General features: G+C 36.2%; 3 protein-coding genes across 4 annotated transcripts; 2 read left to right on the top strand and 1 right to left on the bottom strand.

Annotated features, from left to right (window-relative positions):
* Positions 1-8,542: 8,542 nt before the first annotated feature.
* On the top strand, positions 8,543-10,044 carry LOC129808131 (zinc finger protein 16-like). Of its 2 annotated transcripts, XM_055857884.1 has the most exons (3): positions 8,543-8,571; positions 8,647-8,670; positions 8,732-10,044. In XM_055857884.1, exon 3 carries the CDS (start codon positions 8,738-8,740, stop codon positions 10,025-10,027), a length of 1,290 nt encoding a protein of 429 aa, XP_055713859.1. In that variant the 5' UTR covers positions 8,543-8,571; positions 8,647-8,670; positions 8,732-8,737; the 3' UTR covers positions 10,028-10,044. The 2 variants fall into 2 exon arrangements, with proteins under 2 accessions (XP_055713859.1, XP_055713858.1); XM_055857883.1 differs by having other exon boundaries at positions 8,551-8,670; positions 8,727-10,044.
* A 4,584-nt stretch (positions 10,045-14,628) lies between these two features.
* Positions 14,629-16,093, top strand: LOC129808136 (zinc finger protein 37 homolog). Its single transcript, XM_055857892.1, has 2 exons — positions 14,629-14,727; positions 14,790-16,093. Exon 2 carries the CDS (start codon positions 14,792-14,794, stop codon positions 16,034-16,036), a length of 1,245 nt encoding a protein of 414 aa, XP_055713867.1. The 5' UTR covers positions 14,629-14,727; positions 14,790-14,791; the 3' UTR covers positions 16,037-16,093.
* A 2,650-nt stretch (positions 16,094-18,743) lies between these two features.
* LOC129808132 (zinc finger protein 224-like) lies at positions 18,744-20,248 on the bottom strand. Its single transcript, XM_055857885.1, has one exon. The coding sequence runs from the start codon at positions 20,071-20,073 to the stop codon at positions 18,817-18,819; it is 1,257 nt and encodes a 418-aa protein (XP_055713860.1). The 5' UTR covers positions 20,074-20,248; the 3' UTR covers positions 18,744-18,816.
* Between the last annotated feature and the right edge of the window lie 2,957 nt (positions 20,249-23,205).

Raw genomic sequence — 23,205 nt, 5'->3', positions numbered from 1 at the left:
GAGTCACTACACTAGGCATTTCTAGAAAAGGATATCTGTTAGATATCTCTTTCAAAGCCAAACAGTGCCCTACAACACTATCTTTCAGTGTCCACAAATCGATGTCGCGTAGTCTTAACGCCCCCCTTGCAGCTTCCATTTCAATAAAAAGTGGAAGAGTGTGATAGCTAAACCTACACAGTAAAAAAGAGATGAAATTGGCTAGTTGAATTCTATTAGTTGAATTGAACTGGTTGAAATTTCGAATAACAACCACTGAAAAAATCAACTTTCTTTTGAAAAGGAATCAATTAAATTACAGAATTGGTAAAATTCAACCCTTAGTAATGGCCCAAGTGCAATTAATAATGGTAATAATTATTATAATAGTACTAAAATGATGCAACAAAATGGCATAAACTTCATTCAACGACTGATTGAAAATTGCCACGATTATCGCGTGTAATAGAATCAATTCGATTTTCGTAGTGATTTTTCAATCAATTATCGCAACAAAAAGTTCAACTTTCAACTAATTTCGTTTGAACTCATTCTTCTTTTTATATTTTGTGTAATTTCAGTACAATTGTTGAAGGAAAATTCAACTTAGTTTGCTTTTCAACTACGAAAATTCAACTTGTTTGCTTTTCAACTTTGCTTACTACGATGATCGTTGCAAATTTACTACAATTATCGATGCTCTCCCATTACACACGATAATCGTAGTAATTATTTTTTACTGTGTAGTAATACCTCTAAAGTAGCCGTTGGAGTCGATCTTATAGCACCCGTGATTGCGATGCAAATATCTCTCTGAAATCTGGTTAGGGTATCTTTGACGCATTGCAAATTTACCCTAGGCCACCAAGTCACAGCTCTATACGTCACAATAGGCCTGATCATCATGGTATATATAAAATACACCATTCTTAGTGATAGAATTGTCAATTTTTTTGTCCAAATGCTTTTTCCAAATAAGCTTCTTGTCAAGGATCAAGCCTAAATATTTGACTTCATCCTTAAGATCGATTTCATTATTAAATAAGATAGGTTTTTTTAGTTATTTTAACTTTCCTTTTCCGCGTGAAAAGTACCAAATTGGTTTTCTTTGGGTTGACACTCAAACCAGTGCCTTTTGGCATCATCCTTCAACATGTCGGAAAGCTGCTTGCATTCTACCATAAATTATTTCGTAATCGATACCACACAAAACAATTGTGATATCATCAGCGTATCCAACTGTGAAAAAATAATTATCATTAAGCATTTCAAGGAGATCTTCAACGGCTAAACTCCATAAAAGGGTAGATAATACCCCTCCCTGTGGACAGCCTCTATTTCCCTATTCGTGGACTGCTTCTATCTCTTATTTTCCTGTTATTTAGAAGAGCAGATAACCATCTTCTAAGTGTTTCGGGTATACTCTTTCTTTCAGCTGTTTTATTTATAATATCATGGCCTACTCTGTCGAAAGCGCCCTCAATATCTAAGAATGCTCCTAATGATAGTTCACCATTGGACAAGGCCTTTTCAATTCTACCCACTGCACTATGTAACGCGGTTTCTGCAGATCTGCCCGATCTGTACGTGTGTTGGCTAGGATGTAGTGGATTAGTTTTTAAAATATTTTCCTTAAGAAATCTCTCACAGATCCTTTCTAAGATTTTAAACAGAAAGGACGTGAGACTTATAGGTCTATATGATTTTATTTCACTATAATCAGCTTTGCCAGGCTTGGGAATGAACACAACTTTAGCCTTTGCCATAGACCAGGGATGTAGCCTAAGGGCCTTGACCTTGACAGACCTGAGGATTAGCAGAGAGACGGCTTAGCGAAATAATATTAGAAATAATGGTTAAACCATGTTTCCATAATTTTCCACTAAGTCGTCTCTCGGCTTAAGTCGTTAGTGTGTCTAGGGCATAAAGCAAGACAAGCTGTATAAATATCCCTTAACAGCTCCAGGAAAAGCTTTTTACTGTGCGTGATTCTTTGAAATAAGGCAGGAAAGATGCCATCTATTCCTGCTGATTTAAACGGCTTGAAACTTTTGAAAGCCCAAGCAATTCTGTCCTCAGAAATGATATCTTTAGCAATTTGCCAGTTATGATCAGCCGCACTATACTCCTTCGCCATATTCTCAGAATTAATAGAGAATGTGCTATCAGAAAAGTGCGTCTAAATTAGCAAATTAATCGATTCTGAGTTATTTTTGCAAAAATTCCCATCGGATTTTCTGATAGTACGATCCAAACCATGAGATTTACCTGCAAAGACCTTTTTGATCCTAGCCGTCTCCGTGGTAGATTCGATACTCTCACAGAAGAGTCGTTTTGCAGTACGTTTTGATTTTCTAATTTGCTGTTTTTTGTATTTCTATTAATTTTAGAATTATTTTCAATGATTCTTTGGCTTGAAACGACCAAAACGCATTCGAATTTAATTTTTATGCCTTGTTGTTCCCCCTTTCCTCATTGTTAAGCTTTCCTGTTCTTGTAACGCTGTCTCAATGCATCGCCTCATAATTTAATCACAGTTATATCCTTCACTGCTGTTGACTTACCGTGAACTTCCTCCAGTATCTTAGCTCCCCTAGATATTTATGGGCACCGTCAACTTGTTCCTTTCATTGATTTCTTGAACGTACGGAGCTTTCTGGACTTTCTCTGTATTTAATATTCGTCCTTGCGATCATGTGTTCGCTTTTTATAAACAATTACTCACAACACTTTACCACTTTCCCTGCAGTTATTTCTTTGTTGATTTCATTTACCGTCTTCAATGTTGACAGCCTCTTGGGTGAAATGGTAACTTTGACTCTCGCTAGTATCGATTCGACTATATCCAATCTTTAGTATCGTTAGATCCAAATGATTAAATGAAAAGAGTGCCGGCTCGTCACTTGTTGTGTCGGCTTATTATTGTGACCGGTTATAAATTTTGTTTTCAAGATGAATCGGTAAATTAATGAAAAATAGGGTTGCCAGAGCAGCAACTCATACCAATTTGTTTACGTTTCCAAGCTAACCTACAAAAGAACATCAAATTTAATTGTAGTGATTTATATGAAATACAGTGCCCGCTCTCTAATCCGGATCGCCGTAATCCGGACGAGTTCTCTACGGTTACATATAAAATAATTTTGAGGTTATGTATACATGTCTGTTCATCAATGAAAATGAATTTTTCTGTGATGTTTTTGTTTAATAAATGAAGTATAATAGCATAGAATTCTCTAGTTATGTCTTTCTAATCTTCTTTAAAACTTTTATTCTAATTATACAAAAAAAACATTGTATTATATTTTCGAGACGTTGAACAAATTTAAAAAAATCCATCCGGATTATGAAGCGGACATCTGTCATATTGTCTCCCAATCATCCGGATTACAAAGCGGGCACTGTAACATAATTATTAAAGTGTGGCAACTTTAAAAAAAAAATCTTAAGTTGAAAATATGGATGATTGGACTGTTTGCCGTTTGTGTCTCCAATCAAATGAGGATTCATTAAAAGCCCTCTCAGATGTAACATACGAAATGATTACCTTCTCCAACATCTATTTTGAACTTGTTGGAATAACTTTCACGGAATATCCAACATTTCCTGGAAAAATTTGCTCATCCTGTGAAAGGAACATGATGCAAGCTTATAAATTTAGAGAGACATGCCTAGGAACGGAAAATAAACTGAAGGAATTAATGAATATTGGGAAAAGTACATTGGATACTGCAAGTAGCCAGGTTCCCTCTTCAAAATCGAATGAGAATCTGAAGAGGGATTCAAAGAAGAAATCAGAGAACGAGGAGCCAAACTATAGTACATCTATGGAAGTGGAACAAGATGAAAATCATGTCAAAGATACAAACACCTACAAATATGTATTTGAAGTCACCCGGAAACAGATGGATTATCTGCAAACCAAAACCATAAAATGCAGTAAATGTGAAAGAATATTCAAAGGGCTCGATATGTTCAAGAAGCATACTTGTGAAATACTGGTTGAAACTGAAGAAGAACTTCCTCCAACTGAGTCAGTGCAAGAAGAAATCGAGCCTCTCAAAAATATATGCCAAAAATGCGATCTTCAGTTTCCGTCTCAACATGCCCTCGAACTTCATATGGATGATCATAATACTGAAGATGTTAAAGAGAGACTTAAAAAATTTCGCAAGAGCAAATCTACCAAATATGGCCCCTTTAAATGTGAAAAATGTGATCGAACATTTTTGGGTAGAAACAGCTTCAATTTGCATATGGACAGGCATAACAATATTAAACGATATGCTTGCGCTTATTGCGATGAGAGATTCTTTTGCTGGCTCAAGAGGCGTACTCATGTATATAAGGAACATTTGAAAAAGAGTTATATTGAATGTTCCCAATGTGGAAAAAATTTCAACAAAATGCCAGATTTGAATTTTCACATGAACGCGGAACACCTAAAAATATCCTACCAATGTGAATTATGTGGGAAGGTTTACAGAAGTAATTCTAACTTGGCGAGTCACTATCAAACTCACACGGACAAAGTCAAATGTAAGATCTGTGGAAAAGAATTGAAACATATTCTGAGTCTAATTGACCACATGAAAATTCATGGACAGGCACAGAAGATCAAATGCCCAGTCTGTGCGCGAGAAGTTAAAGGAAATGTGTCCCTTGAGTATCATATTCGAAGAGTTCATCCAGATAAACTTCATCTCATTCCATCAAGCAATAATCTCAGAGACGAACAGGAGTCTTCGGACAGTTGAAGCTGTATTTCCGAAAAAATGAATAAATATTTAAGACAGCATATAATGCCTTTTTTGAAAGTTTTGAAAATTGAATAAGGAGAAGGAAAGCGTCCCATTCTTTGTGAAATGTTCGAACTGTAAATTATTGAAAAGTTCGCCCAAAATAGCTTAGGGGTAACACAACTGATTTTCTGATAAAAACATCGGTTATGAATCGGTTTATTACTGGTTCAAAACCGATTGGAACCTCTGTTTAGTTTTATTGCAAAATCCAAGACCTTTCCAACGAGCCAAAAAATGATACCATTCGGTTAATAAATACGCTCTCTAGATCTAGAGCATTTCTGACCTTTAAAAATCGTTACTAAAAATCATTCAACATTATTTCATCTAATGACGAAATATTCGCCTGGATAATCTCTAAATTCTAAAACATATCTTAAAAGTCCAAAGTAAAAAAAAATCGCACGACGCGTTTTTGAGCAATCCCAAGAAACTTGGTTTTGTGTGGAAGGGAAGGGGTGCGGGAGAATGAGGGGCATGTTAATGATCCTTGGGTTGCCTTATGGGAAGAGTACCACGAAGGTCCCAAATCGCTGTCATCTGAAAATTTGTTGAATTATCATTCTAAGTGCATTAAAATCTCAAAATCGTCAAAAAGTGAGTTGGTCCCTTGTAATTTCCAAGGAGCGATGTCATATTGCTAGTTCAATATTAAAAGAAAAGTTGACTCTATCGTAGGGGAAAGTGCCCATGCTTGATACCATTGGAAGCATCGTAATGACTAAATTTTTTATGTTTCACAATATTGTATATATATATATATATAGACTCATCGCAACCATATTTTAAAAACTATGGAAATGTGGCCAGTTTTTAAAATATTCTGCGGAGTCACGTTTATTAAGAACCATTGGAAAAATTTGATCATTACGAAGCTTCAAATGGTATCAAGCATGGCTACTTGCCCATAGTCCAGAGGTGTGCAAAAACCGTTGAAACCGAATAAACGTCAAAATAAGTTTGTTCTAGTAGCGTTTTGACCATTGACGTACATGTTGCATTTAACGTTTATTCGGTTTTAAAGGTTCTTGCACGCCTCTGCCCTAGTCAATTTGTATTCACGTTGGCACTGTACTGGAATCCGTAGTAAAGCAGTAAAAAAAACTGTGTTGTTTCTATAGCACGGTGCAACAATTTTGAGTTTTTTTTGTCCTTGAGTTCTCATGCTATTTTTTTCAATTGCTTGGGTCAAAATGATTTACGAAAATACTTATCAATTTGATTTAATTTTGTTTTTGCGCCTGTAATCTAGACAAAACCGTTTTTGCCGTTTTATGATACTTGGATACCTATATCACCGATTTTGCTAAACCGATTTATTTCCTAATGTAGTCATTTTTCCTGCCAACACAGTAAGGTAGAGTCGTTCTCTACAACCTCACTATGGCAATGTCTGTTATATTCGAACCATGTCGGTTCCTTCCGGCCAGCCGCTGAGTGTGTGAAAAGGTGACAAGTAGCGATACGAGTAGTGTAGTTGTAGTTACTTCATTTTTGGTAATTTCCGACGATTAATTCAATAGGTGTGGAATCCGCTCTTTCCCGTCCCAACCACTGCACACAGAAAAATGGAAAATTCTTAAATAGAAACACCCCAGGAATTTAATTTCAAATCCCATCCAATGAATGCCAATGCCCTAATTCTAAATCCTTGATCATTTAGTTTTAGTTGCAATTTGCAAATCTGTAGACATTTTTCATTTTACAGCTAATGCAGAGCTTAAGTTCCCGATCTCTTAACTTGAAAAAGCTAGTGATTCTAGCCCATTTCTTTCGCTCAGAGCTTCTAAACATAAACGCCTCGGGGATTCACGTCCAATTTAAGTTCCCAGGATCTTATATATTCTTAAATTTAGAGTCAAAATTTTTCTGTGTGTGAGGAAGGCTTGGAGTCCGAGCCGAAAGCTTTGGGAAGAATTTGAAAAAATGTCTTTGCTTCTTCTTACCCGACGCTCACCGGTTTCCACACCTAATGTAGTTACTTCATCACGAGAGCTTCGCTCAGTGCACATCGTGTGTGCGAGGAGCTCGCAGAGAGGACCAAGGCCCACCACCAGTGTTCGTGGTAAGTGCCGAAATTCAAGGGGATTTCGCGGTCCGGGAACCCGGTGGTGATTTGGGGCACTTCGTAAATATTTGTTCTCCTTTATCACAGCAAACAGACTGGGATTTTCTACACGGTCATTTCTTTTTACACATAGAAAAAATATTCAAAAAATTGCGGCACCAACCCAATTTTTGCATCAATTTGATGTTTTTTTCCTTCTCTGAGACAATATTCTTTAAAAAGAAAATGTTATTTTAGTAAAATTGGCCAAATATAAATACCTTGAACAAAAAGCAAAAAAAAATTGCCCGGTCAATTGCTCTTTTCTTGACAGTTCCATATCACATAGTCCGTTAACATTCTCTATTTAAATTCATTGTTCTAAATTTTACCGACCACCATCGAAATTAGTTGATGCCAGAAAAAGTCAAAACAAAGGAATTTTTACTCATAAAACAATTGTGAAATCTTTTGAAATATATTTAAAATTAATCTAGGCCAGAGATGTGCAAAAACCGTTGAAACCGAATTAACGTCAAAATAAGTTTGTTCTAGTAGCGTTTTGAACATTGACATACATGTTTCATTTGACGTTTATTCGGTTTCAACGGTTCTTGCACGCCTCTGGTCTAGGCATTAGTGAAATTAAAGTTTAGTATAAAATACATGTGAATAATGTGAACTACATTGTTTTGAAAAACTGAAAATATTGCCCGCTTTCGACATTTTACTTACATTAGATGGCGCTGTTCTCATAGTGAGTGATCTAATTGAAAGCAAAGAAGGTGTCATATTGACTTTTCCATTGCTTCTTTGAAAATCAATGAAAATAGCAAAAACCTAGTCTGTTTCCTGTGTATATGTCCAATAATCCTCTGGTCAAATGAGGTTCGTAAAACTGACACCAGAGGCACTGTAGTCTCATTTATGTATATAAGAAAACATGGAAAAATCGAAGTTTTTAGCAACTTTAATCAAAAATATCTCGAAAACTAAAACTGTCGATAACGATCTGTTTTGTGGGTTAGATAGAAAATTTTATTAGTTACATTTTCGTCTGTACAACTTTTCTCTAAGATTGTTTTTTACCCTCCTATTTAGGTTCAAATAAAAATCGAGCACTTAGCCAACTAGAGAAAACCTAGAGAAATTGAACAGAATTCTTGCTCTATGAAGCTCTAAAGTTAAAATCGGAGTAAAATACCACTTCGGGTTTTAAATTAAAGTGTTAAATTAGGTACAGTAAACTCTCGCAAATTGGGCTCTTTTAAGATCGGGCTACTTTTTAATTCGGGCAGCGGTTACATTTATGAAAAAAGTTTGTTGTCATTTTTCAAGTTTGATTATGATTATTAAATGAATCAAATATGCCCAAATTTGGCATGGTTCGTCTTTAGTTTTGATGTGATTTTGCATTATTGAGGGATTTTCATGAAATTTACGATATAATATTAGTGTGTAAACTCAATATCTATATGCACATGAATAAAAAATCGTTGCATTTCAATAAGTTTGTCGCCCGAATTTCTGTCTAATTCGGCTGACATTTCGGTCCCATATGCCCGAATTTGAGAGAGTCTACTGTACAATATTTTTGCTAGGTCAACATAAGAATCCTGACTCTGACCATGTATCTACGACCTTTTCGGTCCACATCAAATATTTGGGGTTGCCACATGCCACAAGTTTTATTGTCAATCAAGTCACCTAGAAAATTGTTTTGATAAAAGAGTTTTACTTTTAGGCTGTGTGGATGTTGACAGAACGTCCGGCCTAAAAAATTAAAAAGAAGAAGAAGAAGAAGAAGTTTTACTTTTACAGGAGCTCTCATAATTTCTAAAGGTAATTTGATGTATGAAGAAATGTAAGATGAGTCTTATATTCTAATTTATTTTAAGTTTAGGAGATAATGGAGGAGTGGACCGTTTGCCGATTGTGTCTGCAATCAACAGAAGGCAGTATGAAATCCCTTCCGGACGTGACTTACAACATGATTCCCTTTTTCAACATTTACTTTGAACTCGTGGGAATTACCTTCACGGACTATCCGACATTCCCAGGAAAGATCTGTTCGTCCTGTGAAGAACAAATGCATCAAGCCTACAAGTTCCGAGAGAAGTGCTTAGAGACTGAGGATAAACTGAAAGAACTCCTTAATGAAGGTAGAGACAATTTCAGTATTGAATTTATTACCACTCCAAAGATTGTCGTCGATTCCTTGGGAAAAAAGCCAAATATTGAATCTGAAGTAAAATCAACTTCAGATGCAGAAATTTCCAAAATCAAGGATGAACCGGAAGACGAAGTTGATGTTGATGATGCGGACATTGTAAATTTTGGAGGTGGCAATTATTTGATCCATAAGAAAAAACCTGATCAATCTAGTACAACAGCTGCGTCGAATACTAAAAAACAGCTTTCCCAAAAGAAAACTGAAGAACTGAAGAATCGCAGAATTCAATGCAAGAAATGCGAAAGGATCTACCAAGGTATTGAAATGTTTACAAGACATCGATGTGTACCAATAAATAATGTGAAAGACCAACAAATGATAACAAAAGGGCCTGATCCTGATGGAAAGAAAACAAGGACTAGGTCGAAGCCAAGTAAAAAAATCTACAAATGCGAGCAATGCAATAAAACTTTTGCCACAACTAACAATCACATGCTGCATATGGACAAACATAATAACTTCCTGAGATATGCTTGTGATCAGTGTGACAAGAGATTCTCAACTTGGATCAACAGGCGCAATCACATCTATAAAGTACATTTGCAGAAAAAATTTTGTGAATGCTCTGAATGTGGAATGGGTTTCTACAAACTTTGGGATTTGAAGAAACACATCACGACGGAACATTTAAAATTGCGCCCCTATCAATGTGAAGCTTGTGGAAAGACCTTCAAGCATCCATATACTCTCAAGTCACATGTAGAGACTCATAATACTTCCAAGACCGTAAGCTGTGAAATCTGTGGGAGGCAACTCAAGAGCCGGAAGACCCTTATCCAACATATGAGCATCCATAGCGAAGAGAAGAATTACGTTTGTCCTGTCTGTTCCAAAGCATTTACATGGAATGTTACAATGAAATCACACGTTAGGAGTGCTCATCCGAATGACCTACATCTTCTCCCTCCCGATGGAACAATCGTTAATAAGCGATACTTGAAGAAGAAAGCAGAAATGGATGGTTAAATATAATGTGAAGGCCACGCTAAGTTTGTTTTATCTAAAAACAAGTATTCATACATCCCTAATTATTCCTTAAATGGTGTGATTAATGTAGGCCTACAAGAACTTCCACGCGTAATATATACGTTGGTGGGTTCGTCCAACTCTAATGAAAAGTGTCAAGGGTGTCAGGTCTAAAGTCATGGAGTGTGATGGCGTTTCCTTTGATTTCATTAAAATCAGTGGGTAGTTAACTGTACCGCTCACGGTTCACGCGAGTATCGATCTGTCGATTTCTTCCAAAAATGCTGCCGATCTCTGACCAAATCGTGCCGATCTGTAGATTTCTAGCTCCAAATCGGCACTATTTTGACGATCGCCGCTCATTTTCACTCTGAGTGCCATTTTTATTCACCCTTTGATTAAAATTACAGGAAAGAATTTCATGTGTGTCGTCGGCTGATGATTTTCGCCATTGCACGTGTTAAATCTGACGCTCAGGGGATGATGAGGTCTCCCTCCCTAGCGTTTGTCAGAATGATCCTTCCTGTCATACTTCCTGTATTGACTGATACCTTTAATTTTATGATTGCTTCCTCTTTTTTCCCTAACATGTGGAAATCAGCTGTAGTCATACCTATCCCGAAGGTTAGTAACCCAGTTGGTCCCTCGGACTTCAGGCCAATCAGTCTCCTACCCGTACTTTCTAAGGTGCTTGAAGCTCTGCTCTTTGAGCAACTCACGGCTTACCTAAACTCTGAGAGACTACTTGTTGATCTTCACTGTGTTATCACACTTGCACATCAGAATTTTAATATGATTCACATTAATTGTCGCTGGTGAGAGTCCAAATGTATAATTTGTGTGTTTGAATCATTTTATATTCAAAATTTGATTGTTGATAAAAAGGTAGACTTGGCCCGCAAAATTTGATATAAATTGATTTATAGCATTAATGCGAAAAATTAATGCGATTTTCTCTTTAATTTTTTAATGTGAAAAATAGTTATGCTTTAGGTAAATTTAAACTTATTTTTGCAGGCCAAGTCCACTTCTTTATCAATAAATAGAAAAACCCCAAATATAAGTGACTCAAAGACACAAATAACATATTTGGACGCTCACAAGCGACAATTAATGTGAATGACATTAAAAGTTTAATGTGCAAGTGTGATAACGCCGTCAGTCAGAATTTCGTAGTTGTCACAACACTACTAGTGCTCTACTCAGGGTACAGTATGATATTGCATTATCACTTGACAATAGCAAATTTGTTGTGTTAATACTTCTTGATTTTTCTAAGGCTTTTGATAGCATTCTTCATGATTTAGGGCAGAATCCCATTGACAGTATAATGCTCACCGCATTTCGTTAATTTACGCATTTTCAGTGGAAATTTTCGGAGGGAAGCTCCGTCCGGACGCGGCAACACAATCTGTGGAGTCTTCAACCCTAAGATCAAAAAACTCACTCTTCTACCAGAGCTTTCGACACGCTCCGTGTCTTCCTCAGTGGTCGAGTGATGTCAAAGATCACTGGGTTTCGTTATTTGGGGGATCGTGTAACCTTGGCGGGAGGGTTCCAGGGTGCTCACACAAAGACCTCGGAGACACAGCACCAGACACTCTTCAATCATCAGGAGACAACTGAAGAAAATTGAAGAAATAAAACGAAAATTCGATAAACGGTGAGCAAAAAAACTACGATTAACTTCTCTTACAGTTTTTTTTTATCACCGTTTATCGAATTTTCGTTTTATTTCTTCAATTTTCTTATATTATTTTCACCTAGTGCCACCGAGTATGAGATAAGGTAATACGGTAATGGAAAATTTGCGTAAGAATTGCAAGGAAAATGCGTAAATTAACGAAATACGGTGAAGCTACGGCGAGCATTTAATTGTCAATGTGATTCTGCCCTTACTCTGCTTCAAACTTTAGACTTTTTAATTTTTCATCTTCTGCTGTTCACTTGATCAAATCATATCTTGAGGGTCACTCTCAGAGGATCAAGATTGGCAATAAACTTTCCGAACCTGCAAATCTACGCAGTGGTGTGGCTCAAGGTTCTTTACTTGGCCCACTTCTTTTTTTCCTTATTTATAAATGACCTTCCGTCAGTTTTACTGGAGTGCTCGTATCACCTCTATGCAGATGATATGCAAATATATACCTCTGGAGACCCTTCCGATATTCAGGCTGTGTTCTCTCGGGTTACCGGCAGTTTATTCTGTGTTGGGAATTGGGCTTCATTGAATGGTTTGGCTCTAAACCCTACACCGAGAGAAATCCGAAAAAGTTAAAATAACATTCCGGAAATGTTTATTTTACCCTGCAATATTGATCCGAAATCGATATAAATATTACCCTTTTTAGGTGTATTAGATGTTAAAGTTACCTTTTTTCATGTTAGGTTTACCTTTAAAAAGGTGTAAAATTAACATTAAAAATATTGATACATTTTTACATCTAAAAAGTGTTAAAGTTCTGAGGAAAAAAAGTTAATCGCACCCTCTTGTTTTCTCAGTGTAAAAAGTCCCAGGCTATTTTGATATCCAAAAAGCCGCTAGCGGCTCCCTCGGCCCCTCTCACTATCTATGGGCAGCTTATCCCGCTTGAGCGTACTCGCAACCTGAGTGTTATTTGTAATTCATCGTTCGCCTGGTCTGATCACGTGTCTCACATCAATTAGAGGATATATTGCACTCTCCGTCTCCGTACGCTTCGGCGTTTTCGCGAGATTACGCCATTTAATACTCGCTTACTCCTTGTTAGGTCGCTCCTCATCCCAGTGATGACTTATGGTGCAGAATTATTCTTTGCAGCCGAATGTGAAACACTAAGGCGCTTGACAGTGACATTCAATAATTGCGTTAGATATGTTTGTGGGCTGCGCGCTCGTGATCATATCTCTAGGCATCGTAACATTTTGGTGGGTTGTCTTCACTCCTCCGTCAGAGAGTGGTTTCATTTCTCTTTCGCCTGATTATTTCAGAAGGACCGCGTTACTTTGTCTCACTTCAGATTCCTGGGGCCTCGGCCAGGGTGCGGGGACTCTTGGTGCCGAGAACTCACTCTAACCAACTATCGCAAACAATTATTGTTGACGGAGTTGTTCTGTTCAACTCCCTTCCCTTGCATGCAAGATCCTCACTGGCTGGCATTGCTAGATTCTACCAGATCGAATCGGGCTAATCTTGGATTTCTCATTTCTTTTTGCCTATTATTTTATATGTCTTTGCTTGTAACTTTCTTTTTTTTATTCTTCTAATCAACCTATGTAAGATTAGATCACCCTATCAGCTTTGATTAAAATAAATAATAATAATATTGCCTACTATTATGAGCTCAATGAGTCAAGTGGTAGAGAACTCGCTTTTGATGCAAGTGTCCCGGGTTCGTATCCCCTTTGGGTCACCAGGAATTTTTCTGGCGTTAAAGGTATTCGAATTACATCCAGTGAGCTTTACTGCACTTGATTCCACGGGCATGGGACTGACAACCTCATCCCGTACAAGGAAAAATAATAATGCATGTCTAGAAATCCCCTTGCGGGAAGGCCTTGTTCCTTCATGGAATGTTGTGCCAGCATTATTATTATTATTACTATTGGGAGCTCAATTATAATATAATTTTTGAAATGCCCCTAAATGTACGCAAATATTTTTCACGCGGTAAATTTGAAATACACCTCTTATGATCCGCTGGCAGTGAAAATACACACTGCGCTCTTCGTTATCCGGCCGACGGACGTGGAGACAAAATGGCATTGAGGTTTTTTGAATTTGGTCAACGTGGTCAACGGTTTTTATTATTTTGTGCTGTGTGAATTTCTTTTCTGTCGAAGAACAACAGAATTTTCTTCGTGGTGTGTTTATGCTTCATTTTGTAGCACGATCGTGTGTCAAAAACTTTGATAAAATGAAAATAACACATTGATTCACTGTGGGCATGGACAAACTGCATGTTTCGTAAAAAATGTTCTGAATACATCAACCGCCATTTGGCATCTGTTACCCGAATAACGAAGAGCTGAAAGTAGGCTGAAAAAATGGCAATGAATGCAACTTGCATACATCACGGCGTTACCCAAAGATATCTCCTGCAGATATGGAATTTTACTGTGTCACTGGAGTTAATTCGCAGGCTTTTTCTCAGTCCCGAAAAATTCTTTCAAAGCGGAACTCCCTGGTTTCTTCCAGTACATTACCCTGCTCAATAATGTTTTCAATCACATCTCAACCTACTTCTTCTTTCCCATATTCTTGGAAATCTGCTCTAGCAGTTCCCATTCCTGAAGTTTCTTTTATGTAATGTTAATCACAATCCATTTTTTAGTAATTAACTATCTACCGGAGCTCTTTGAAAAAAAACACGAAAAATGGACAACTTCAACATATAGAATCCTCGTAGCACTTATCATCGTAGCAGGATCCCATCTCCGAACATGGAGGATAATTCATACCGTTCATAATAAGATATTTGCAAATAACGAAAACGTTCTCTGAAACCATTCCTTATTCCCTAGTTTTTTCCCAAACGTACAACTTATTTCGGAACGGAGGGAGTAATATTTAACACACAGCATATTAATAAAACGATGAAAATCATAAAAAAAAATAAACTGACTTTATTTAAATGGCAGGCACTGTATCTGTCAATCAGTCTTGTGAGATTTCTACGCTTACTGTGATTGTTTTCAATATTTCTATTTCATATTTTCAGGTAATTCTAAGATTTATTACGTATTTATTTATAAATTTAAAATCATATTTCGTATTCTAAAGTAATGGACGACGATTGGACAGTTTGTCGCCTATGTCTTCAGTCGAATGAGGGCAATATGAAATCCCTTCCAGATGTGACTTACAATATGATTCCCTTTTTCAACATTTACTTTGAACTCGTGGGAATTACCTTCACGGACTATCCGACATTCCCAGGAAAGATCTGTTCGTCCTGCGAAGAACAAATGCATCAGGCCTACAAATTCCGGGAGAAGTGTTTGGAAACTGAAGAGAAGTTGAAGGAACTGTTGAATGAAGAAACTACTGCTTTAAATATTGAATTCATTCCAACACCAAAGGCTACGGAATCGCCTTTTAAAATAGCAGCTAAAGATGTGACATCAAATACGGATATCCAGGAAATTACAAATAATTCATCTACAGCCAAAGGCACAACAAATAAATCGTGTCCGTCAAAAGAGGACATTCAGAAGAAAAGCAGTTCTCATAAGAAAAGCAGTTCCGAGAAGAGAACCAGCCTGAAGTCATTGCAATCCAAATCGATTCAATGCAAAAGCTGCAGAAGAATCTTTCAGGGAATTGAATTGTTCAAAAAGCACAGTTGCTGCTTTTCAGACCAGAATCATCAGAACCAGGAAGAGAAGAGCCTTGAGACCAGTACTGCTACTAAACCAAAAAGGCAGAAAAGTGAAATCAAGAAAACCTATGAATGCGAAGAATGCAACAAGAAATACTTATGTCAGAATTCCTTTATGATTCACATGGATAAACATAAAAATATCCAAAGATATGAATGTTACCAATGTGATAAGAAATTTGCACATTGGATCCAAAAACGGAAGCACGTGTACAAGGTTCATCTTAAAACTGCATTTTGCGAATGCAATGAATGTGGCAAAGGTTTCTACAAAATATACGACTTGAAGCAGCACATCAATAGTGAACACTTGAAATATTTTCCATTTCAGTGTGAATTGTGTGGAAAAACGTTCAAACAGAAATTTACATTGAGTAATCATATGAAATTAATTCATACAACGCAGACTGTAACGTGCAAAAAGTGCGGGAAGAAGCTCAAGAATAAGAGGACCCTAAAGCACCATATGAAAACGCACCGTGATGAAAAAAATTATGTCTGTCCTGTCTGTTCTCGAGCATTTACCTGCAATTTTTCCCTAAAGGGACATGTTAGAAAGCAGCATCCTGATAAAGTGCATCTCCTGCCACCTGATGGTACCATTGTCAATAAAGCATTTTTGAAGAAAATGGCAGAAGCCGATGAATAAAACCACAATGAAAATGTTTTATAAGTGATTCAAAAAATAAAAGAGGATTGGAGAATATCTCAGAGATGTGTAAAGTTTTTGAATATTGGGTTAGCATTTGAGTTTCTGCGCGAAAATATCGTATACAGGGGGTCCCGGGATTATACATATTTTCAGGACCGAGAAAAACCACGAGAAATGGCTTTATGCATACAGAAGTTTTGCATACCCTCAGGAGATTTCTTTTGAATAAGTTACAGAAACACCGTGAAATATACAAAATATTGTTGGCATCTATTTCTTGGGCTATTTTGAGGCCCAACGTTTTATAATAAACGCATTTCAAATTTAGCGCCTAAAAAAATTGCATAAATTTAGGGGTGCTTCAAAAATGATTTCACACATTTCACAAATTAACTCCTACTCTGTGAGAGAAATCCGAAAAAGTTAAAATAACATTCCGGAAATGTTAATTTTACCTTGCAGTATTGATCCTAAATTGGTATAAATATTACCCTTTTTAGGTGTATTGGGGGTTAAAGTTACCCTTTTCATCTTAATTTTACCCTTAAAAAGGTGTAAAATTAACGTGAAGAATTTCGGTCCGATGGGGTTTAGCAAGAATTGACGGAAACACTAGACCTCTTGACTTTCGCAATTTTATACTTTACGACGTTTCAAGGATGAATGTCCTCTTCATCAATTTACTCAGTTGCCCGACCAACAGTTAGGTGTGATTCCTTCATAATCACACCTAATGTGATACTCCGATTTTCTAAAAGTGCTCCGATCGAGCTGAAATTCACAGGGTATATGTTTTGAATATGTTTTCGCGGGCCGCGAAATTTTTCGCGGATTTTCACGGGCAACGAAATGTTTCGCGGGTCGCGAAATTTTTCGCGGATTTTCGCGGGCAGTGAAATTTTTCACGGATTTTCGCGGGTCGCAAAATTCTTCGTGGATTTTCGCGGGTCGCAAAATTTTACGAAATTTCAGACACTTTTGCATTTCTCAGCCAATTTTCTTAATTTTCAAGTGAAATTTTGCACATATCAAGTCTGAAAGAGGCACTAAATGGATGTAAAGTTTCAGGCCTCTATCTCTCATAGTTTCCGAGATAATCGACTTTAAAGATTTTCAGACACTTTTATGCATTTCTCGTCCAATTTTCTTAATTTTCCAGTGAAATTTTGCACATATCAATCCTGAAAGAGGCCCCAAACGGATGTAAAGTTTTCATACAATTTTCTGATTAGTAATGATAATAAGTTACATACAGTTTAAGAATTATTAAACGCAATTTGCATTATTTATGTATAAATATCGTTAGAGTTTGCCACAATCCAAATTTGCAATGAAGGAATCGCACCTCTATAAGCTGATCTAGGCTTATCACTGGTTTTTACATGGCGAAGACTCGTACGGGTATATCCAGAAAGTACAGATTCAAAGAGTACGACAAATTCCTGAAGAAATATGTGATTTGGATGGCAATCTGCTTTTGTGAACGTCGCAGCTCGCAGCGAAGAATTTTTCATGACAGGGATGATGAACGCGGATATCTACATTAAAGAGTGCCTCTAAAAATGACTTTTGCCACTGTATCAGAGCCACGACATCCCTCCTCTACTTTGGCTTGATTTGGCATCAAGTCATTACGCGAAAGCCATCATGGAATGGTTTTTACAACAACAGATAAGAAGGTCAACTCGGCCTGCACTCCAGAAGTCCGCCCCATTGAGAAATACTAGGGAATTTTGAAAGGAGACTTGAAGAAGAAGGCTAATCCAGCCAAAGATTTGCAGGACTTTGCACGAAAGTGGAAGAAAGTCAACATAGATCGTGGGGACGACCTTGTCCAGAGCCTTCGGAGGGGAGTAAAGAAGATGGTGCGAGATTTCGCGGAGAAACCGTTTAAATAAAAAGACCATAAAGTGGGTTTGAATCACAATAAAATACCCTTTCAAGAAATATAAATAGTATTTTTATATGTACTACAGTTTTTTAATGAGAGTCATTTGTCTTTTTATCTTTTAAATTCAGGACACGCTTTACCATCTAATATCTAATCGGTGAAAAAACCTTACAAAAAGCAATGGCGGAGCAAAGTTCCCCATATTTACGGTACAAGATATTTTGTTTTGAATGCCAGTAAATGCTAAGCCTGCTAATTCCCGTTTCTAGTGTGTTTGGTGGAATTGACTTGCCTATATACGAACTTAGTAGCCTCTGGGCGTAAAGTTCTTGACACACTTATCCTCGACAGACCTGAGGATTAGCCGAGAGGCGGCTTAGCGTAATTATATTCAAAATAATGATTAAACTACATTTCCATAATTTTCCACTAAGTCGTCTCTTGGCTTAAGTCGTAAGTGTGTCTAGGTCATTAGGACTTAAGCCAAGAGACGGCTTAGTGGAAAATGATAGAAATGTGGTTTAACCATTATTTCGAATATTATTACACTAAGCCGTCTCTCGGCTATTCCTCAAGTCTGTCAAGGCCCTAAAGAAAACTGGGGCAGTAGTAAACATGGGGTAGTTGTAAACACTGCGATTTTTTTTTATTTAGAATTTTAGAGAGAATAAAATTGTGAAAATCAAGAGAAGTCCAGCCTTTCTGTCAATTTTCTACTACATTCCATTGGACCGAAATCCTTCAAATTATTGCCGATTTTCAATATTTCTGTCAACAATTTTTTGACAGCTATTCAAAAAGAAAAACGGTTGGTGATAATAACTGTATTATTTTTCTATTTCATTTAAATGCCCTTAGATATATTTTATTATACTTCAGTAATAATTTAAGCATTTTCTGCATTTTCTGCAAGTTTTTTGAGATATCCTTTATTGACGATCGTCCCATCAGGTGGCAGGAGATGCACATGATCAGGATGAACACTCCTAACATGAGATTTTAGAGATGCATTCCATGTGAATTCTAAGGAACACACAGGACAAATGTAGTTTTTCTCATCGCTATGTATCCTCATGTGCTGTACCAAAGTCTTTTCATTCTTCAGCCACTTCGAACATACTTTGCATTGAACTTTTTCCTGTGGACCATGATTTTTTAAATGCTTTTGGAATTGTTTCACATTGTAGAAGGTTTTCCCACAAGTGTCACATTGAGAGGTTTTAGTTTTCAGATGTGCAGAATTAATATGAACAGATAAGTCGTGTTTTTTGTAGTAGCCTTTGCCACAGTAGGAACACTCACAGTATGCCTTCTTAAGATGAATTCGGTAAACATGATTGCGTCTCTGGAGCCAAGTTGAGAATTTTTTATCGCACTGATCACAAGCATATCTGAGGAAGTTATTATGTTTATCCATATGAATCATATAGGCATGAGATTGTTGAAAAATTTTCTGACATTCCGTGCATTCGTAGACTTTCTTAGGTTTTTCCTTTCTGACTCTTTTCGGCTTTGTATTAGCACTTGATCCTGGCATGTTGCAATTATGTTTCTTGAACACAACAATTCCTTTGAATGCTCCCTTACATTGCTTACATAGAATTATTTGCAATGGCACTTCCTTTTTAGTCTTCGAATCTTCTTTCGCATCCTCAGCATCTTTGCTCTTGTCCAGTGAGTATGAATTTGAATCTCCAATACTTGTTGAGGTAGTCTCATACTCTGGAAAATCAAATTCCATTTCTGAATCATATTCCTTTTTAATGTTAATTTTTTCTGTTGAAGCATGGTCAGACGATGATCCTTGAAAAACTCCTTCTATGGTTATAAATGGTTTCTTCTCCTTATTTTTTGGGGAGGTAATGAATTCATTAGCGAAATTGTTGCTTCCTTCATTCAAAAACTCTTTCAGTCTATCCTCAGTTTCCAAGCACTGCTCCCGGAACCTGTAGGCTTGATACAGTTGTTCTTCGCAGGACATACAGATCTTTCCTGGGAATGTCGGATAGTCCATGAAGGTAATTCCCACGAGTTCAAAGTAAATGTTGAAGAAGGGAATCATATTATAAGTCACGTCCGAAAGGGGCTTCATAATGCCCTCATTTGACTGCAGACACAGCCGACAAACACTCCACTGTTCCATTTATGCTTAGCGTTTCTACTGCAATCCTCTTTTGCTAAAATGACTAACTTATATGTAGTCTGTGTAGTAATGTTTGTACTTCCAATTTTACCATACCAAAAAATTATGAAATAAACAAAAACTTTCTTTTTGGAGCGGAGTGACGTTTACTGTTTAATCTGGCAATCCTAACCGGTTCACTGCGGGTTTTAGGTTGTAAAATTTCGCGGAACATAATTTTGACTATAAACTTAACGCCCTTTCGCTTTTGTATATCAATAAGTTCAGTTTTTTTGAGTTGGGGACTTTGATTGAGCATCGTAAGATTCTGAGAGACGTTAAGGAGATCTCCTGCAACTGCTATGTTGTCAGATGTTTCGTACCCAAAGGAAATGTTTTCTGGGAATATAGAGAAAATCAGAATCTTAACTGAAAACGATGAGCTCTACAATTGCGCTGAGGAAATCTCTAGATGCAATGTTAAAGTGTTCACGGACGGTTCTGTACAGAGTAGAGCCCTGCACGGGTCGGGTTTTAGTTTTAGGGTTTTTTCCAACCTGCATCCGCAATGGATTTGACCCGTACCCTACCCGACCCGGCCCGCAAAAAAAAATTAATACCTGTACCAGACCCGACCCGCAAGAAATGTATAAATTTACCCGTCTCGAACAATAGTAACCCGAAAATTATTAACCCTATCAAAATCCTCGCACGCCATTTGAATTAAGGTATAAATGAATTAAAGTGATCAATATAAGTAATTCTAGAACTAGGGGAAAGTACTCTCCCTTCGAACGTTCATGCTTTCGAATAATGAAAATTTCTTTTATATTTCCCAAGAGACTTACAGATACTTCTCACATAATTATCAATAATTGGTAATAAGCTAACTAATATTTAATAGAAATGTGTAAGTTTCTTAGGAAAAATAGAAGAAAATTCATATTATTCGAAGGCATGAACGTTCGAAGGGAGAGTACTGTCCCCTATTAATAATTTAATTACAAGTTTCGTAGTATGATAACTTCTTGAACATAACTTTCATTTTTTCGGCGGTTGATCCGCCAAGTTTGTTTTTAAATCACAAATAGCAAACATACAACATACAGTTAGAAATAGAACTGTAAATTTTCAATTTTTCATCTCGAATTTTTTTTTCAATAATATATTTTATTTTTCAAGCTTAAACAAAATTCAGTAAGATTGATGAATAATTTTAGCTTATATTTACCTTATTTACTTGAAAAAGCAACTTACTTGAAAAACAAGTTTAAAAACATTTTTGTTTAGCGGGATGAAAGCGATTCATACGGAATCACAGAAAAAATTTGTTCATTATAAAGCTTGGGATCGTAAACTTAATATTTTCAAGTGTTTTTGAATTTGATGTTATTTGGAAAAGAAGTAAGATATCGAAAAGAATCTAACCCGAAACAAGAAATTCCGTAGATGACGTCCCGAAACCGTTTTAAAATTGAGCTGTGCGTGATTTTAAGCGCATTCACCGTTTTATGATTGAACTGTGCGTGTTTTCAGCGCAATCCTAACCGTTTTATACTTCATCTGTGCGTATTTTGACCAGAATTTTAACGAAATTAATTTAATTTTAATGGCATAACATGCTGAATTTGAACAAAAATATGAGTATTGGGAAATTTATATAGCCAGATATTAGTGGATTATGCAATAGCTGGTCTACTTTCATACATTTATCAGTGAATCAAATTTTTAATTAAATAAAAGTCAGTTTTCCTAATAATTTAGAAGATATTTTTAGACAAGAGTAAATTTGACATTATTTTTATGAGAAAATGTTTCACGAATATATTTAACGAATTATACTCCTGAACAAGTCTAAGAATTCATAATACAAAATAATATTGTCGCTTTATTAAATTTCAGAAAATATAGTTTTGGTGCAATTACACAAAATATAAAAAGAAGAAGAATGAGTTCAAACGAAATTAGTTGAAAGTTGAACTTTTTGCTGCGATAATCGATTGAAAAATTACTACGAAAATCGAATTGATTCTATTACACGCGATAATCGTAGCAATATTCAATCAGACGTTGAATGAAGTTTATGCCATTTTGTTGATTCATTTTATTACTATTATAGTAATTACTACTACTATTTATTGCATTTCCTTTTCAATTGAAAGTTGATTTTTTCAATGGTTGTTATTCGAAATTTCAACCAGTTCAATTCAACTAACAGAATTCAACTAGCCAATTTCATCTCTTTTTTACTGTGTACATTACAGGAACCTTTAGCGCATTTTTGATGTGACATGCTATTAGCTAAGTATTTACTATGACGGTTTTTATTGAGTCTTGGGATTTTAGTTTTCACAGGGAAATTTTGTAAAACCTGCATTTTTTCTTGGATATTTTGTACTTAAATCTAACTTAACTACCTTAACTAATGCTTAACTAACTTAACCTAGTATCACAAGACTACGCACCAGTGCCGGATTTAGGTGGGTTCCCCGAGGCTATGGCACCGGGCCCCCACATTTTAAGGGCCTCCACATTTAAAAAGTTTACTATAGTCACAATGGCCACAAAATAAAAATTATTTCAAATAAAAAAAAACTACAGTTCAACCTGCTTTAAGAATTAACGATTAAAGCATTTAATATACAAAAATATAAAAAACGTTGCAACGGCTTGCATTTTGGAAAAGGTTTTAGTTTTTTTCGTCTTGAGGGCCCCACTCAAAATCGTTATTTTATTTATAATATTGTTAAGAATCGCTAAATACAAAAAAAAAATAAATAAAACAATGTGCTCAATCCCAAAAGTAGTTTCGCATAATTTACTCACATTAATAAAGTTTTTTTAATGGTCTAACTTATGGAGAAATGCATTGTGCTCTCGGGTTTTAAAATTTCTTTTCTGCATATTTTTTTGTGTTCTATATTTTTGGTAAATATACTTAGAGAAGTGTTTTGAATCAAATAACTCAAAATTTCAATGATATTATATTTCACTGAAGTTGTCTGATTCAAGTGGCGGATATAGGGGGTAGCAAAGAGACAATTTTGATGGGGCCTTTCCCTTGAACAGCTCTCTTAAATAAAATTGTAAATACTTTTCTTTTAAGTTTATAAGACACCTAAAACACTTAATTTTATCTATTGGATCCACTGA

Source organism: Phlebotomus papatasi, chromosome 3 (assembly GCF_024763615.1).
Source record: "Phlebotomus papatasi isolate M1 chromosome 3, Ppap_2.1, whole genome shotgun sequence".
Lineage (NCBI taxonomy): Eukaryota > Metazoa > Arthropoda > Insecta > Diptera > Psychodidae > Phlebotomus > Phlebotomus papatasi.
The sequence above is the reverse complement of the archived record's forward strand: the minus strand, read 5'-3'. Positions and strand labels throughout refer to the sequence as shown.